This window comes from Pseudopipra pipra, chromosome 1, assembly GCF_036250125.1.
Source record: "Pseudopipra pipra isolate bDixPip1 chromosome 1, bDixPip1.hap1, whole genome shotgun sequence".
NCBI classification, from domain to species: domain Eukaryota; kingdom Metazoa; phylum Chordata; class Aves; order Passeriformes; family Pipridae; genus Pseudopipra; species Pseudopipra pipra.
In genome coordinates this window covers 120,631,819-120,651,351 of record NC_087549.1, presented here as the reverse complement: position 1 = coordinate 120,651,351, position 19,533 = coordinate 120,631,819, and the positions used below count along the sequence as shown (strand labels likewise).

The 19,533-nt window shown below is 42.8% G+C and overlaps 1 protein-coding gene across 7 annotated transcripts in view; it reads left to right on the top strand.

Moving 5' to 3' along the window:
• Positions 1-7,327, top strand: part of CREB5 (cAMP responsive element binding protein 5) — a 255,993-nt gene extending 248,666 nt beyond the window's left edge. For all 7 annotated transcript variants that reach the window (XM_064674167.1, XM_064674143.1, XM_064674184.1 and 4 more), the window contains one exon: positions 601-7,327. In XM_064674167.1, the coding sequence (XP_064530237.1) occupies positions 601-764 (164 nt within the window). In that variant the 3' untranslated portion in view covers positions 765-7,327. The remainder of the gene's footprint in view (positions 1-600) is intronic.
• Positions 7,328-19,533: the final 12,206 nt, after the last annotated feature.

Below are 19,533 nucleotides of genomic sequence, written 5' to 3'. Positions count from 1 at the left end.
GCATTTTATGAGTGTGGCAATTTAAGGACAAATTCTTTGGCTCTAGAACAGTTCAGAAGAGCCTCGGGGTTAATACTTGCTAGATTGCGACATTCTCTTAAAATAGAGTCCATTTCTGTCTCCTTTGCATCCCTATGCATCTATCTCTTTAACAGTACTCAAAGAAAAAAATACATAATTGCATTACATGCCTATCAACTGTTGTTCAAATTAGATTTTCTGTGCTGCAGTGCACTGCACTCTAATTTTGATTCCTGCTAGAACAAATAAAGCATTTAAGCATCCCAACTGATTTTAAAGGCCTTAAGATAACGGAGTTTTTAACCCAATGTTAGTTTTCATAGTCATTAAGGTTTTGGACTTCTTTCAAGGTCTCAGTCCCTGAAGTCAGGTTGATATCAGAGGAGCTGGCTTGAAAAAAATAACAAAAACTAAAAAGATCAGAAGACAGAGAGTGTTGGATAACTGTGTATTTTGAAATCTTCGGACTTGTGCATGTCTCAGGTCTTTAGTATTTCCAGGAGTGTCACCCAGCCTGGGCTTTTTACTCAGATGGAAAAATGAATTTGTGTTGTCTCTGTGCCCTCACCCCCTTCCCAGGTCCTGAGAGCAGCCCTCCTGCGAGCCCGGTCCCAGCTTGCTCCCAGCAGCAAGTCATCCAGCACAACACCATAACGACCTCCTCCTCTGTCAGCGACGTCGTGGGAAGCTCCACTCTCACCCAGCTCGCCAGCCACAGAACAGACATGAACCCCATCCTTTAAAAGTGGTTGATCAGAAACTGCTAGGGGAGTGTGGTAGCGTATCAAAGCGTCCTCTCTGCTAAGGACATTTGCAACTGTAACTCAAGCCTGGAAGATTCCTCAGTTCTTGAAAGACTCTGGCTATTCATTTTTATAGTTATTAAAATGTCTTTTATACTTAGTTACAGAAAAGGGAGTTATGCAATTAATATGCTATCAGCTTGAGAAATGCTTTGGTGCTTTCTCCATTTTTTGGGTACCATTTACTTGTTTATAAACCTAACTGTTTCTGTACATAGTCATGTTTTCTTCTCACAAATCTATCCTGAAGCCTCAGAAATAAGAAGCTGTGTTAAACCACAGCTTGTTAGTCAATGTGAGGCATGAAAAGTATTAAACAGAGTCATACATAGGTAACTAGGAGTAATTAGGCTATAAATACAGAGAGAGGGCATCTGCTGACAGCATAATAAAAAAGAGTTAGCCTTGTGCTATCAGCAGACCACGTCTTGCATTCAGAACCTCTTTTAAAGTGGTTATATAGGATGTGGCTATCAGGACAAAATCAAGCCCAAATAACGTTCTCTTTTGTCTAGCCCTCCCCCTTTTCTCTCCCCAACCCTGGCCTTTTTCTCCTGCAGCTGTTGTCACACCTTCCTCTTCCCTTCCCAAACTCCATTAATTCCCCAGCTTCTTTTTTTCCTGCTTTTTTTTTTTTTCATTCCAAGGCTTTCTTGCTTCCCTCTTTTCCTCAAAGAATCATAATGAACAAGGAAAAACTTCAAACCCACCTAAAAACTGTTGGCACGGCTGCTGCTTTCACTAGCTCTTCACCCGCAGTTGTGCTGTGCCGAGCATTTGGCTTTTAAAAAACAGAAGTGCTCCTGATTTAGTGTTTTTAATAAACAGAGAAAGGGAAAAGCAGTGCAGCCACAGGTGAAGCAGGATGGAATGCCAGCTGTGTTGATGCTAGCAGCCCTGTAAGCTTCTGTGGTACAGTACAGCATAGTGAGCAACACCTGAGAATCACAGCAATTCTTTTGCACTGCCAGTCATTAATGTAGAAAAATTCATGTTGTATATAATAATTTGGAAAAGTTCTGTTCCCTACCCTGGTTGAATTGTTCTAGCAACGAAAGCTAACAGCCTCAGGCTTCATGGGCTATAAATGAGAAATAAATCAGCATAATGGTTTTGACCAGTTGGAAAATGCCATTTTTAATTCCCAGGCAAAGAACCTACTCTCTGCAGGCATTCCTTTAAACGTTCACCGAGCTGGCAGACAGAAGTGTAGCTTCACTGACTTTAATGGCACTTAAAGCCTGTTTGCTGTGGGTAAGGAATTGTTCTTTAGGACGCTAAATAATTTTTAGAAGGCATGCAGTGGCTAAAAAGTGCTGCAAGAATGCCAAGTCCCACTGCACTTGGGATAAAATACAGTCCTGCAAAGAGGGTCTGGAAGAGAGCCTTATGCCACAATTGGGTTTTTTGTTTGGACTCTGAGCCTGCCCCTCAGCGCAATTGATTTGCATCCCTGAGTGTTCCCAGTGATTGGTGGGAAAATTAGACAGACATGATGCCAGTTAATTATGCTGCCTTGCTGTATATTGGGACCTGATTTTGCTCTCAAATCTGTCAGGAGAAAAATCTCCCACTGCTCACCCAGGGAGCGGGCTCCAAGTTGGCGAAAAATATTCAAAACATTGCATCTTTAATAGCAAAATTCACGTTATTCCCAGCAAATCCTCTAGCCCTGAACACACTTTGTTCTGAAGTGGAGTTCTCTTTCTCAAAGACTCTGTCTTTGGTTTTTAGAGGAGTTGTGGGTTTTAAGAAGGTGGGTCTTCTCCATGAGGGAAGGAGAGTGAAATAACTGAGGTATGAGGAGGCACTGTAAGGAGCAGGGTCTGTCTGGAAGGGAAAGCAAAATTCTGAGCATCATTCATTTCCAAATTAATTCTTATCCTGGTAACTTTTTATCAGTATTCTTTTCTTTAACAGCTCACTTTCTGTTTATGCAAATACATTCAAAAGAAGAAGGTTTTTAATGTACAGTGTAAATCTTGACTTGATTATATAGTCTAAGAACCAAAAAAAAATTACGAAAAAATACAAATGTAAAGGATTTTCTATTATATTTTAGACAAACATATACTTTTAAAGTGTTTTAAATACCGAATCTATAATTTTTTTTAATGTCCAGTTGTAATAGCTAAATGGTTTTGCTTCATCGCAGCTCCCAAGGGAATTTTTTTCAAATATGCAGTTGAGCAAAACGTTCCAGCTGAGTATCCACTATGTAAAAACACCAAATAAGCATTTCCCATGCATCTGAATGTCATCATTCACCATCAAAAACGAAATTTGCATTGCAGGTTTAATTTAAAAACTTTCCCTCTGTATGGGCAGCACTTAAATACGTTAAAAAATAAACATCAAAATTGTTGGTAATATTAGAATACCCAGCTACACTGCACTAGAATTATGGTTTAGCTTCATTTTATTCAGTGTCCTCAATTAAAATATTTAGCTGTTAAACTGAAAGCCTCTACATTAAAAAGAAAAAAAAAAGGAAAAAATACAAAAACCTTGCCTAAGTTTTGTTAAATTCAGCAGCTTGACAGTTTGACTGATGTGTATTATATATAGCTCAATTATTTCTTTTTTTAATGCTAACTAGGCAAGCCAACCACACATGTTGGCCTAAATGTGTAATTACAATGAAATGTCTCCTCTCTATACTATTGGCCTTTAGGTATAATCCTTGCTAGTGATGTGGAAATAAGTAAAGGATGAAAAGCTATTTGCTATTGCTTCTTGTAACTCTGTCGCAGGTTCACAGGCCAAGACAACATGCAGCATATTTATATCGGCTCTATCATCGGGAAAAGGACCAACAGTACCAGGCACCTTATATTAGCCGTCAGATTTGCTTCCACATTAAAATGCTCTTGTTTTCCAGGGGGATGATCCTGCAGCCTTTCCTCAAGCTGCTGGTCTGGCTGGGCACTGGAGACTGTCTGAGCAAGGGCTGTGGCAGAAGCCCCAGCCTCTCTATCCCCGGGATGTCCCTCTCATGTGGTCAAGTGGCAGCAGCCTCTTCCTAAGCACGTCACTCTAAATGCATTTGCTAGGCTCTTTCCATCAAGGAGGAATCCTGCTTTTCCACGAGCTACTTCTGGAGACTGCTCCGCTTTCCTCTTGCCCTGCCAATCCAGCTTGTTGCTGGGCTCATTGGGCTCTGTGCCCTATCCCACTGCCAGCGAAGGACAACTAAGACAACTTCCATCATCTGCTCTCCTGGGCACTCACAGGGTGGTGAGCCTTGGCCAGTGCCTTGCTTAGGAGGAGCTATTTCTGTAGACAGCATCTCTCGTCATGTGATACTGGAGGCACGTTGGAAATCTCAGCCACGGACAACTGCAATACTTTGATTGGAAAGAAATGATGCTGTGATCCAGCTCCTTCATCCCCAGTCCCCTTTCCCCAAAACAATTTATGCAAGCCATATTCATAATGCTGCCTGTGGGAGACAAGTAGTTTGTGTGCTATCATGGTGTGTTTTATAAGGACAACGATGATGATGATGATGATGATTTATGGAGAATTTCACACTGTTGGAAGTTAATTCCTGCTATGAAGCTAAATGTCTGCTGCCCATCTTCTGAATAGTGGAAAGTCAATGGTTCAGTGCCTCAGTGCGTGTGGATTTAGTGTTAATGACTCAGTCCTGTTAACTAACAAGCCAGCTATAACTGTTGTTAAATGCCCAACTTTTGAGGATTCATATTTTTTTAAGCAACAATATTTAGTGTTGAAAACTAGCCTTTTAGTTTAGGCAAAATGTGCTTTTTAGCAGCTAATACCTTTTTTAAAAAAAAAACGTATAGAGTGAATTTATGAAAATTCATGAGGACCAAAGCAATTTTAAAACAGGAATTTATTAATTTAGTATTCACATAGAATTTTATGAAGTATTTATTAATAAATGTTATTTTAACACATTCCATTTGAACAGTATTCTTGTACAGAAACTGTTGGGGTTTTTTTAAAGTTACAATATTAGTTTTGCAATAACCTACTCTAGGTGTGTGTGCATCTTAATCTTTCAGGGTCTCAAGCAGAAGTCATCCATCTAAGATGGAAATGCTTGCTGAGGTCAGTTGTACAGAAATTCCTAGAATTAAATGTTTTCCTTAAAGCAGCATCTGCTTTTTTTTTTCTTATCTTTTTTTTTGGGGACAATGAAACAAATTATAAGCCTTCAGTTTTTTGCCTTTTTATTGGAACATGTGCTCTCTCATTCTAGAAAGCATGAGTCAACATATAACTGGAAAGCCTGTCTTTTTTTTTTTTCTGCCTTTTTTTTAAGGATGATTTTCTACGTCACCACAGAAGATCTAACCCCATCCTTGTTTCTTTTCTAATATCACATAGTAAGTTGCACTATTCTGCCTTAGCATTGCCTCTTCTGTCCTCTTACTAAGCAGTGTTCCTTAGATTTAGACCATTGAAACTCCATTATACATCAGAGAAAATTACTGGAGGGGGAAGAAGAGAAAAAAATTGATCTGTAGACATAAAACCTAAACTGTGCCTATAAAACAAAACCAGTTACAATTAATTAGTATCTTATTTCTACATTTCAATTATTTATATTATTTTAAAATTGCACTTTAGCTCTTGCTCTCTTTCTTGCTCTCCCTTGTTGAATCATTTATGAATACTCTAGTAAAACTTTTGCACCAGGTACATTTATATGCTTTCACTGGTGGCATATCTACAACTTGTCTCTCACACCTGCCCAAATGGAGAAGCTGAGACCAGCCAGTCTGCAGTGTGACTTAGACTTTACACCCTCTTCATGACAGCATATAAATGTTTTATTATGCAAAGTGTGCGATGTGAGGCAGCATCTTAGCTACATTTATAATCTCTCATCCTAAGAACCAAAGTGTCCTGTATATTGTAAGGTCAGGAGACTGGCTCTGTTGTGCATTCTCATGCACTTTGACTGTTGTCCAACTCACAGTAGCTGCAAAGCTGCAGTGATAACAGTGGCCATACTATGTATTAGAGTTCTGAATCAATAAAATATATTGCCTTATAACTTCACTAGGGACAGCACCTTTAAAAAAAAAAAAGAGACAAAAAACTTCTAAGGACAAACAAAAGCAATAAGATCTCAAGTGATTTGAACACACACACACACAAAAATCATTTTTTTAACATCTCACTGCAAAGAAAAAAGAGACTGCTTATATTTGTAATGTCTTTTTGGTTTTTTTTCCAGAGCTTACAGTTATCTCAGTTTTATCAGTGGCTTTACACTTAAGAGCTAAATTCCTCACCATTATTGGTTTTCCATAGCTTTCAAAATGACTTTATAGCAAATCCTAAACTGCACGAGGCCAAAAATGTCAGTGTTCACACACACTCAGAGACAAGATTGATTCTCTAAGTGGAAATCTGATCCTTTCCCAGGCCCTTCTTGGACTGGAATCAATAACTGCAATTCGCTATATTTAGACCAATGTGTAATACCTGGGATCAGGATCTCCAGTTCTATATTTATGCAAATTAAATGTTAGTATTGTTGAGTTTCACCTGGTGGAACTGCTCACAAAGCCCATAGTCATAGCCTGCCATCTGATGCCATGAATGTCTTAGACCCAAATATCTTTCTTGACTAAAAATATGTGTGACAGCCTTCTGAACAAAGACTGAAAGCTCCTTCTGGCTTTGCAGGAACTGCAGCAGTGTCAAGGAGCAAGGGAGGTAGGAGAGTTGATAGGGCATTTCAAGGGAAATATTTTTCTTACTGGAATTTAGGAAATTCCAGAGAAACTTTTTCCTCACCCCTCGGAGCTGAGATTACAAGGAATTCCTTGTCAGAGATTACCTTTAGCACGCTTCCACAAGACAAACTATTTTGCACGAAAGGTGTATTCACTCCTCTGAATAAGAACAATTGCCACTGAGAGTTTTGCCAAGGACTTTATCATTGGGACCCAAATGTTTCCCAGCCCATGGCCGTGAGCTCTGTACCCCTCTCTCTGTAACAGCTCTGTTCAAACACTGGGTAGCACTCATTGGTAAATGTTGCTTCTTTGGACTATTGCCATTGTCCTGGTTTAAGGAACTTTTAGCACTGCTTGGAGTAAGCCTAAACTATCGAAGTTTATATATAAATATATATATATATTATATTAAAAAAAGGTGCTGTCACAGTAAGTTTTGGGCTTGAGGTTGTTTGTATTGTATGCAAAGGTTTTGTGTTTGTTTGTCTGTTTTATTCTGTAAAGAAACCACCTTCCTTACAGGAGGGAGATACTTTTTTTTTTTTTGGTACATAAATGTAAATACTTGCTGCAGCATTTATTATGTTTAATTTTATGTTAAGCTTTTTGTTGCATTGTGAACCCATTATTGTTACAAATGGACAATGAGTTCATTGAGACTGTTCAACTAGGTCAGATTTTTACATCTCTTTCTAGCTAGAAGAGACAGGAATTTTGTGCATTTGTACAAATGTTAATAATATCACTGCAATTCCAATATAATAAAGCACTCAAATACAAATAGTTCCAGTAGTTTGTCTATGTCTATACTCCAGACATTTTACTGTACAGATAACTTCTGCAATTAAACCAAACTACTCTTCAGTGATTATGAGCTACAATCCCTCATCTCCCTCCAAATTGGAGGAAGACCATGGTGCAGGGCATACTCCTGTCTGGCAGCAGGAATGAGGAGCTGTGCAGATCTTACAGCTCACCGTTGTCCTCCAGCAGCTGAGGTGACTTTGTAAGAACAAGTTCTCTGAACCTTTTCCAAGCAGGGAGGCTGCAAAGCCTCAAACAAAAACTTATGTGGTGGAGCCTGACGTGAGGTCTCCACAAATGGATGAGACAAGCTGTTATTTTACTTTTCCTTGCAGCTGGAGTGTGCTTGTATCAAAATACACTCTATGCTTGTTATCCCGCCAACCTCGACTCTTGCCAAAAGCTGCCTGGAAATGGATTTCCTGCTGGGCTAATTAGCTCTAATTGTGATGCCCCTGTTATCTTGCCAACCTCATTTCTCACTATAAATTGCTCCAATACAGACCTTGGCACAATAATGCGTAAACTGTAATCTAAAGTTAGTCGGGATGAACCCATCTCTCCAGTGGGAATTAGATTAGCTTTAGATTAATGCAACTTGATGTCTTGCTGGCAGTCCCAGAGTGATGGCCTGACCCAAGTGGTGCAGCCTCAGTGACAAGGACCAGCCTGCCTGCAAGCACTCAGTGACTGTGTCACGCTGCGGGATACCAGCCCCATGCGGCATGACCATGCTGCTCCCTTGGGGGCCCTGGCACAGGCACAGCTTCTGCTGCTCTCCCCCCTGGCTTTTAAAAGGCTAAATCTGGCCAAGAGCATTCACCCTCCTAAAATGGGTAGGAAAAGGCAGAGCCATGCCCTTGTTCCTATTCTCCCTTTGTAAAAGCTGGAAGATGGGGCAGTGCGGGCTCCCTCTTTAAGGGAGTACAGCAGAGGTTTTCCCTAAACATCAGGGCATGGCATTAGTTGGATCCATTTCTGAGGACATGTATTCCAGCATCCCGTTTAAAGCAGGGATGTCATGCCACTGCTTAACATGTATTTATACAGCAGGGCTCTTGCTTCAGGGCCAAATTCTGAAAGAGGATCCTCATATCAGTAAAAATAGGTGCCTCTTATGAAGATGTATCACAGGATAACTTTATTGTCCACAGAGTTATATTTACACCTGACAGCATGAGCTAAGCAAGATGTATTCAGGCTGAGGTAACACTGCCCTTTACAGCTGATTCATGATTTCCCAAACCTGATCACAGTATTTGTTCCTCTTCCAAGCAGTCCACCGTTACTATTGCTCTCTCTGGGCTGCTCTGGACATTGTAACAAAGTTATTACTAATGAGAAAATGTGAGTGCACACTCTTTCCCCTCTCCTTTGCAGGGAGGCAGCCAGAACTAGACTAAGATGAGGCCATGCTGCATCAGCAAGAACGTTGCCCCAGTTTATGCTAGTCAGAGCAATGGTAGAGAGACACTCCTTCCCTCTGTGGCACCAGCCCCTCATACTTTGGTTGAACCCACTTTGCCTCTCAACCTGTCCCCAGCTTTCTCCTGAACCCAGTCTGAGCCTCAGCTACTTGCTGTAAGTGCACTCAAAACTAATGGCAATGTAACATAGAGTTTCAGTAGGGATGATAAGCTAGCACAGAGGGCACTGTAGGTACCCAAAGGCATTGGCATGAATCATGCAGCATAACAGCAACAACAGTAATTTGAAGAAAGCAATCAGCTCCCCAAAGAAGGGGTGCAGGGCTAGGGGGAGGGGGTGAACCTAAATGAGCCCAGATGAAAGCTCGTGCAAGAGCTGAGAAACTGGAATTGGACAGGTACTAAAGAAACCTTTCAACAGGGGAATGGAGAAGCAGGCAGACATGAGTACTTTTCTGTTAATTTTGGGGTGATTTTTAAAAAATAGTAGGGTAGAGGGAACACTAGACATGCAAGGATGCAAAGCCCTTCACTATCACTCACCCTCAGCATTAAAGAGACAAAGCACATCTGACCCCCTCTTGGGGAATCTTGCCACATGTAGCCCTTGGGGACAGGCTCAGAAATGGTGCAGTTGGTTATGGTCCACCCATTAACAACACTTTCTACCTAGTGCTCTAGCAAAGTCTTGCAGTACAGACCTACCTCTCAGCTTTCCCTGCCCACCTGGAGTCAGCACCGCCTGGCTGAAGCCAGGCAATGGGATGGTTTAGAGGGAAAACCAATTTTCTTCTCCCCAATAGCTACTTGTCGCTGAGGCTGGGAGACTCCAGCTCTGGGACTACCCCCAGAATGAACCCACTTTTTTTACAAAAAGATTTTACTTACAGTCATTTCTGAGCTTGTCCCACAGGGAATAAGCACAACATTAATCACAAAAATTTTCTGAGAACTTGTCTCAAGGGATTAAAAAAATTAATCAAGCATCAGAAAGGAGGGATCAAAGTTAAACCAGGACCACCACCAGCCTTCAAATCACAGCCAATGGGACCATTTGGTCAGCTCTTTGGTCTGCTTTGTTATTGCAATTGCCCTAACTTTTTTTTTTTTTGCCTCTAATTTGCTGTGCTGCCACAGGGACTTTTGTTTTAGTGGCTCTAAGAAGGGCATTAGTGCTGCCATTTGCTTAAAACTCTCTTTCTGCGGCACTCTTGAGCACCATTTTTTCTCCAGCGTACTCTATTCTCCAGCAACACAATGTCACAGTATGAGAATGACCCAGCAAACCTGATAAAATATTTAAGGTGCGTGTTCTGATTGTGTTAGGTAAGCAAATACCATGAAAGCCTAACCATTAGTGAACCTGATCAGTCCATTCCCCCAGGACGTGCCTGCAGAGCAAGCCAGAGCAGCCTGAACTAGAAGCAATGAGGCAGCTGCCTCTTCCCAAAAGAGAGAGGCTCTTGAAAGTGTATTTTGCAGAGACTTGAGGAATTTGCAACCTGTAAGCCCCACTCTAAAAGCAAGTAATATAGACATATAGACATATAGATAGGTAGACACAGGTTCTATAGACACATGTAGTTGATAGAGATATATAGAGGCAGATGGTAGAGATGTGTGTATATGTGTGTGTGTATACAGCAGGTCAGCAGGTGTTTTCACAGGGCATTGCATTCAGCTGACAGCAAGTCAACTTAAAAGAAAGAAAAATATTTGACATAACTGGCCAGTTCATGTAGGAAATTGAGTCGAGAAAAAATAAATAAAGGCAGAAACCGATTAGTTGAAATCTGGGGCCCTCTGGATTGTAATGGATCCCATAGGAAGACAGGAGGTTATGTATGGAAAGACTCTAATATCCTCCTTGAACTTTCTCTTTTGTTTCACTAATCATTTTCTTTCTGTGTTCTAAGGTGGCTGAGCCAATTCTAGCTTAGTAAAAGTTTTTCTTAGCTTCAAGAAGCTGTGCTATAAAGACAACACGTAGCCATGGATAAGAAAAAGGAACTGTCTGCAGTGGGACACATCTGTGGACTCCAGTTACACAGGGTTGTGTTGGGTATACCAACACCAGTCATTGTTTTGGCTTGGGTTTTTTGTTGTCAGTGTTTTGCTGTAGCTATTCCCTGTATTTTGATCTATATGTTAAATTGACAGAATTAAAGCCAGGCAGTTTTCAGAAGCCGAATGGAGAGGAGGAGGGAGTAGAAGCTTTGCTACCACTGTCTTGCTGCAATGGTGGCTGGTTTTAGAGGCGTAGTTTTTATCATTCAGAGGGAGTAAGTGCAACCCGAACTGACTGACATCCCCTTGGTGCCCAATTCCTGCAATCCTAAACTCATCCCCTAAAATAGCCCTCTGTGAAGATGTTTCTGCTACCTCTTTGTGCTTGTACCATGTGGGATGAGGTGGAGGACCTGCAGGGACACTCCCAGCCCCACATTTCTGCAGGAATACAATGGCATAGCATCCTGGCTGCACTGGCAGCAAGATTCGCAGGGTTCCTATTGTACTGACCCTCTTGGCACTGGCACTGCAGGTGACTCCTGCCACCACTCTGCAAAAGCTGAGCTAAACCAAGGTTCTGCCATTAGGCTGCCTGTGTCTCAAGCCAATCTGACTGAGTAAAACAGGGAAAAAATGCAGTGAAAAGGTATTTATCATGTTGCCAGTGTAGCACTGGTGTGGTAAACCATGCAGCTGTCTGTGTGCAGAGCCTGGAGAGGGCAGGCAGGACAGTGTGCAGGTGGGTGGGCAGGGAGTGAGCCGAGAACAGGGAAGGTGGTGAGATGGAGATGGCCAAAATGTTTGTGAGTTGCTGCATGGGGAGGCTGTACCCCTGTGCTGTGCCCAGGGCACCAGACAGAAACTGAAATGAGATGGTGTCTGCAGCCTGTGACCTCAGTGGCGGTGGTACTGCCCCATTGTCCCTGTGTGGTTTGCCCAACTGAGTGCACTTCTGGTGCTGTGACCCACCAGTAAGACTTCACCTAGAGCTGTCCTTCCCCTCCAAAGCCCACAAAGCCAAAAGTAGCTTTAAAACATGACCTACTCTTTGCCTTCAAAGAGTCAGCAATCCTTACTCTGCAGGGAGAGGGAAACCCCAGCTACTGATTACAATGTGGTCTTTTTAAAATTCTTTTTACAGTGGCTTTCCAAAGCAGAACTCACATTTTTAAGACCTTCAGGCATATCTCCATGAGGGCAATTTCCTCTGCCATGTTATGCCACATGTCACTCAAGGAGAATTGTAAAAAGTCCTTTTTGCAGCAGCAAAAACAGGTACCATTTTGATGCCTCTCAAAAAAACATTTCTCCTTTCCTTGCAAGCCCACGCCAAGCAAGGGGAGTGCACATGGCTGAGCCCTGTCAAGGGATGGTGCCACAGAGGAAGCACAACACCCACACCCCTGGCACTCACAGCTTGTTTCTGGGACAGGATGAGAAAGGCCCGTTTTTCCCAATTGGAAATTAAACTGCCTTGGCTTGCTGAAGTCAGGAGCAAGGCAGTCCCTTTTCCAGGAAAGCTCTACTTCTAATGTTGTATGAGAGCAGTAGGAACCCATCAGAGCAACAAAGCAGAGCTCCATCAGCCACTGCTCCATCGAGCCAGCAGCTGGGAGGGGAAGCCAAGGACAGCTTTTAAATGCATGAGGTGGAGAGAGGAACGAAAAATATTAATTTTAAATGGATTGACACTAGCCTTGAAACTAGGAAGGCAAACATCCAAACCTGTCAGGAGGGAGTAATGAGGGCTTATAAATTAGATGTGATCACCTATCTGCAGCTATACAGAGTGTTTGCTGTGTATCCCCCACACCTTAGGGAGAACTCCAAACGTGAGGTTACAAGCAGGCTGTCCATCTATGGGCTCTTTCATCTGAAAGTTTCAAGTGCTTCTCAGGCTTTAATTTAGTGCCTTAATCATGTGGGGATTTAGGTAAATATAATTGTCTTCATTTTCCCAGCAGTACACAGAGAGCAATAGACTGACAGAGAAACCAGAACACGTGAGCACACCCCCCACTCTCCTACTCCCCCTTCCTGTGCTTACCAACAGCCCGTACATCAGGGCCCTGCCAGGAGACTGCAGGCAGGCAAAGCTTTACCTGATGAAGGCATATCCGTGCAGTCCTCCCTAGAAATCATAATGCTTGCCCTCAAGGAGAAATGAGCTGTTTTACTTTCCATTTGTCTTCTTCAAAGATCTGGCCAAGCTTGTCCTCATTAGGAGGCCATTAAAACACCGATGTTCTTCACATTATGATTTCCTCTTGGATTAGATGGGAAGATTTTTATACACTGTAAAAAGATTCTCTGGTTCTGACATCTCCTTTTTTATTTGCCCAGACCAAAAGCTTGCAAGGAACAGGAATGGGAAACCATATCGGCATTCAAATAAAATGCCACAATCATCCACAGAGGCGAGGGGAAAGCCCTACAGTCTCATTAGCCAAACTTGCACATGGTTCTAATCAAATGGGTGGGAGGGAGACATTCCCTTGGCCACGGATACCACTGATTTTCTCCTTAGGTTCCAATTCTGTAACTCTTATTCATCCGAAGATAAACGGGCTTTTCAGACGGGGAAAGAGGGCTTTGGGACCAGCTCTAAGGCTTTTCATGTATTCATGAAGTTGTCACTTGCCTTTTACATTCAAATTCTGATGGGTCAGACTTCCTAGACGGTGTCTTTCAACACCTAATAACTCACCCAGCAAGCTCCAGTGCTAATACAGACGTCTTCTTATCAAGCTTGAGACAGAGGAGTTTGAGGATTATTTTAAAGACACTTTTTGGATTTATACTGAATCCTTCACGAGGATTATTTATGTGGCATTTCTTTCCCATTACACAGTTGAAAACATCACCTGTTTTAGCAGGAGATTTCTGGGGTGAGTGCAGAAATATTTTGAGGAATTTGGTCATCCCCATTTGCTAATGGAAAATCTAGTAACAGAAGCAGTTTTTTTAAAACCACAATAAATTTTATATTCGTTACTGCTGGATTCCCATTAAATGCATTAATTACAGGAATGTTTAATGAAGCAAATAAAAAAACCCCACTCTCCATTATGCATACAGCACTGTGAAAAACAAGTTATTCAACAGCGTGTGCGCTTATATACTTTTAATAAAAGACCTTACCTTAAGGTAAAAACCCAATAAAATATGCCATAATGTGCTATGGGACCCACCATTGATTTACAATACATTTACTCCTTTAGCACTAAGCAACTTTTGGACAATACAAAGCCAGCTTTTATATATTTATATATAAGACCTTTTTTCTTCTCACAAAGATTTATTGAATTTCCCCAGAGCATATTCATTTTCTAAAAAGTTCTTTTGCTCTACTATATTCATTGTAATAAAGGCAACAACCTCCTTCCTGATTGACACTTGTGATATTAAAGTTACCAAAAAAATGAGAGTTGATATCATAATATTTTATATGGAAATATTACTCTGTAGGGTCTGTGAGACTAAGCGCAAACTGAGTTTTGCTAATATCTGGCATCTTGCAAAACTGTGGCATGTTGGGCGAGGTCTAGAAATACATGACAAAATTATTGTAAAGTCCCAGTTTCTAATTCCTCCAAGGAACTATAAATGAGTAACTTTAAAAATAAGCTTACACACCTTCTGTTCCCCCAAATTTAAATGATGAACATGTAAAACCCAAAGGAGCAAGTTCAGTATAACCGCTGAGAAAGTTAAATTATGCATAACATAATGAACATGAGTTGAAATCCTTGAAGAAATGAAGGAGGATTCTCTGAAATGCACTTGCCAATCCTTTGCATGTCATCAAAGACTATTTTTTCAAGCACGATGTAATGTCTCATGATATAATGGAACAGTTCTCGGTGTTCTCTATTAGTCACACTGATTATTATGGTTGGCACAGAGTCCTCTGACGTTCACTCCTTAGAGGTACGTTTGCTCTCTGATGCCCATTCAGTCCACTATAAAATTCAGTCCCCTGGTTTTAAAAGGGCTCCCTTCTGCCCCAGCTTCACCTGTAATAATGGAAGACCCTTGTCCTGCAGATGTGTGCAAAATGCACAGAGGGACCGTCCTGCTGAGCTCTGCAGTGGTTTGCTCTCGTGTGCACGTACACACGCAGGGAACTGTGGCCTACAAGTAGAGCAAGAGCAAGAGATTTTGAGGGGGAAATGCCTCTTCTGCTCGCCTTGCCCAACTGAGGAAGGGCAGCTTTGCAGAGAGCAAGTGTCCCTCTGTTCACACACACCTTTGGGGCAGTGGAGTGAGGTGGAGACGCTTCTCTGCCTTCCACGAATCGTTCAGCTCTCCCATGGACACTACCAAGCCCATCGTTTCCCGCTACCAAACCCCGAGGCCGGCAGTGAGTGGGAGCATCGCAGAGCCCACTCCCTCACCTGCCGCCATCCAGCCCGGCGGACACCAGCCCCGCTCCCGCCCGGGCCAAACGAGCCGGTGGCCGAGGACGAACACGGAGAGGCCCCAAGTTCTACAACATCTCCGGCAGGTGCATTTGCCCGGCCAGGCGGCCCCGGCCCCGCCGGCCGGCCCAGCCGCGGGCGGAGGTCTGGCTGCGGCCAGCACAGACGGGGCATCTCTCCGGGACCGAACCCGCGCTAACCGGGACCGGCCGCGGGCGCTGCGGCACGGCGGGGCGAGACGGGCTGGGTGCACCAGGACACGGTGCTGGTGCGGCTCGGCCCGGCTTGGCTCGGCACAATACGACATGGCACGGCAGGGCTCGACTCGGCCCGTTTCGCTCGGCTCGTGGCGGCGCGTTCCCGGTGCGGCCGTGCCCCCCTGTGGCACGGCCGGGAAGCTCAGGAGGCCGGAGCCGCCTGTGCCCGGCCAGCACGGCTGCGGCGCCGGCTCCGGGCGGGGTCCGGCCTGCTCGGCCCCGGGGGGCGACGGCCGTGCCGGTGTCAGCTCGCGGGGCGGGTCGCTGTCAACGCCGGTGGTGATGCTTTTCCTTCCTGTCTTAACATCGGTGGCTACAGGGCAAACTGTACCCGTGAACTGATTCGACTGAAAATTAACTGATCAAACCCCAGCAAAGGCAAAAGTTACTACCCAAAGCTTCTGGAATTGTTTCCTCCCCACGTCGGCCAGCGCCGTGGCTGCGTGGTCACTGGGTTTCATATAAAAAAGAGACAGCGCAATACATTTCTTGCCAGAACAGGGAACCGTGTTCATCACTTTGGTGGCAGCCCCACCAGGGTAGCAGCAATGGGGAAATGCTGCCCTGACTCACGTAATGGCTCTAGTTTCTCACAGCTGCTCTTTTATCTGGGGCAGGGAGCTGAAAAACTTGATGAGTTCAAAGGGCTGACTTCTCACTCCTCCTGCAATGGTCCCTAAGAAGAAATGAAGGGGATTTCACTGGTGATTTCTTCTCTTTCCTATTTTAGAGCTGATTATTTTCAGCAAGAAACCAAGTATGAGGCTGTAACTGTAGGAATGTGAATGAAGACTTCCAGTCAAAGAATGAAAGCAAGGGAATTGAGTTCTCATTATAAGTGGCATCCTTACTCTTTATGTATAAGTAGATGATATTCAAGGTCCCTTCCAACCCAAACCATTCTATGATTCTAGGAAATATATATCTCAGCAGCTTTCTCCATGGACTATGCAGACTATTTCTATTATCAACTTCAACCATTGTTGAAATGACAAATTGAAAATTTGACAAGAAAATGTTCAGCAAGAGTAAAACTCTGGAGTTTATTAAGGAGCATACACAACCATGTGCTGTGAATAACGTATCCCTCTCCTTGGCACAGCAAGAACAGTCTTCAGCTCTCTGAAGCTTTTCCTGTTAAAATGCTAATCCTGAAAGAACATAAGACGAGCAACGCTGAGGTCTCTATAGAGGGGATGGCACAGTGTGCAGAGGGCCCCTGTGCATTGAACATGAATAGTAGTTGTTTGGTAGCAAGGGATGACCAGTGTGGAAGTGTGACCAGTATGGCATGAATCATAGAATCATTAAGGTTGTTAAAGACCTCCAAGATCATCAAGTCCAACCATTAATTCAGCACTGCTATGTAACCACTAAACCATGCCCCAGAGTGTTACATCTACCATCTTTTAAATACCTCCAGGTATCTAAATGATGATTCCCTGGGCAGCCTACTCTAGTGCTTGACCACCCTTTCCATTAAGAAATTTTTCCTAATATCCAATCTAAACCTTCCCTGGTGCAACTATCACTTGTTACTTAGGAGAAGAGACTAACCCCCACATTGCTACAATCTCCTTTCAGGTAGTTGTGGAGAGTGATAAGGTCTCCCCTGAGGCTCCTTTTCTCCAGCATAAGCAACCTTGGCCTCTCCTCATAAGGCTTGTGCTCCAAACCATTCACCAGCTCCATTGTCCTTCTCTGGACACATTCCAGCACCTCAGTGTCTTTCTTGTAGTGAGAGGCCCCAAACTGAACACAGGATTTGAGGTGTGGCCTCAGCAGTGCCGAGTACAGGAGGACAATCACTGCCCTGGTCCTGCTGGACACACTGTTTCTGATACAGGCCAGGATGCCATTGGCCTTCTTGGCCAGCTGGGCACACTGCTGGCTCATGTTCAAATGGCTGCTGACCAATACCCCCAGCTCCCTTGCTGCCGGGCAATTTTTCAGCCACTCTGCTCCAAGCCTGTAGTGCTGCCTGGGGTTGTTGTGACCCAAGTGCAGGACCTGTCACTTTGCCTTGTTGCACCTCATACAACTGGCCTTGTCCTATCAATGCAGTCTGTCCAGATCCCCCTGTAGTGCCTTCCTACCCTCCAGCAGATCAATGTTCCCACCCAACTTTTTTCAGTACCTTAATTAGTAATCAGAGATTTATGTTAATTTGCAATAAATAATAAAGTTAAAATTCCACAAATTGAGCCTTTTCTGCTCATGACACCCGGAGCACATTAAGCTGGCTGATGTGAATAAGGAGGCCATAACCCCTTGTTATTTGCACTGTAAATCTACCATAGTACAATATACCCTGCACTCACTGTCTTGGAAACTACATTATTCATCACAAAAGTTACTCATGCATTTCCAGTGATATAATTCATCTTTGGACCTATATCTTATGGGAATCTCATAAATTATCATTTGGGTGAGTAAGGCTTGAGGTGTCAATGGGAAGAGCAGGAACTGAGAAGAAACCCAAGTCTTTTGGCCACATAGGATTTCTCAAAGAGGCTGGACAGGTTTTGCATAAAAGCAATTTGAAGGTTTTCAGGCCATGTGCAAAGATTTCAATCCAAAGAAGTGCTCATGCATTTTAGGTGAAAGCACTAAAACAAGAGTTTTAGGACCTAAGACAAATCTCAAATATCTGAATAAAATTCTGCATTGCACACATCTTACAGTTAAATCTCTGTAAAGTAAACAGGAGAGAAAAATGTTGTTACTATTCACCAGAAAGTTGTTTTGGTTTTTTTTTCCAATTTTGCTGTGGTCTAGCAACTCCCTTTTATTGGAGGGATCCTTAACAACACAGCACAGCTTCTTCCTTCTAAATGCTGTTGTTTAGAATGAATATCTGAAGCAAGCAATCCAAACAAATAAAGCAGCCCTTTGAAGCATGCTACTGAAAGTGGGTTTTGCTGGAAACTACTTCTAAAAAACAGTCAGTAGGTTAAAACCAAAACTGAAACTCTCCTCCTTCATACTGATCCTCTAAAACAGTACAGAAGCTACCTGTGCAAGTGCTGATTTTTATGCCTGTGCTTAACTTTTAGTACCGTGGGACTATTTGTGGAAGGGCAGATAAGCACACGTTTGAGTGTTTGCAGAAACTGAGCTTATCTCCAGCTTGTATTAGCTGGATTCAGGGTGCTCAAGCAGACACACATTGCTTTCTCTCAGAAGCCATAGGGCGAATAGCCTCCAAGTTTCAGATCTCCTTTTCCACTCTAAAGTTAAAACTTCAAAAGTCTGCAGTAAGAACCTTCGGGGATTAATGTAATTCATTCTTTCCTGTCCAAGTTTTACATAGTGGGGTTATTACACTGCTCACCACAACTGCAAGCTCTGGGCTAGAGACAACTGTTTCAGTTTATTTTAACAGGGTGTTTACCTTATTAAAGTAATAACAAAGAGGGATGATTGCATTAATTACTACATCAAACTAGCTGCCATGGCACTCCCCTGCCAACTCTCAAATCAATTAGTTGCATCTGTAAGTCAAGTGATTGAAAGTTTTTTGATTATTTTTCCTTCCCCCTCCTTTTTTTTAAATCCATTTTGCCGTCTAATACTGTCTCTTCAAGTGAAAGCTATTGTTCTTCACTAAGAGGATGAGAAGATTTAGATGGACTCCTAACATGTGGTAAGAGGTTCAAAGCTTGATTCATGGTTACTCAGAACCTTCTGAAGTGATACACACCCCACAAAGTGATTTTAAAATGCTACTATTCTACTGATAGCAATTTAGACTTGCCTTGCCCTGATGTAATTGGTTACAGGGGTGCAAAAAAGCAGTAAACCTTTGGGGTTGTCATATTGCTAAGAACAAGTGGCATTACTGGTGTAATTAATTTAATGTAAATCCAGCACTAAGAACATGACCAAAATTAGCTACATTTCTTGTTTCTATTTTAGATCTAGTTTCCTAATGAAACAATGCATATGTACTGCATGCAGGGCAGTGAATATACATCTTTATCTCCCTCCTAATAACTTTTGAATCGGTCAGACAATTTCAAAAAGTCAGATGGGTAGCAGTCACAAAGCTCCAACTGGTTTCATAAAAG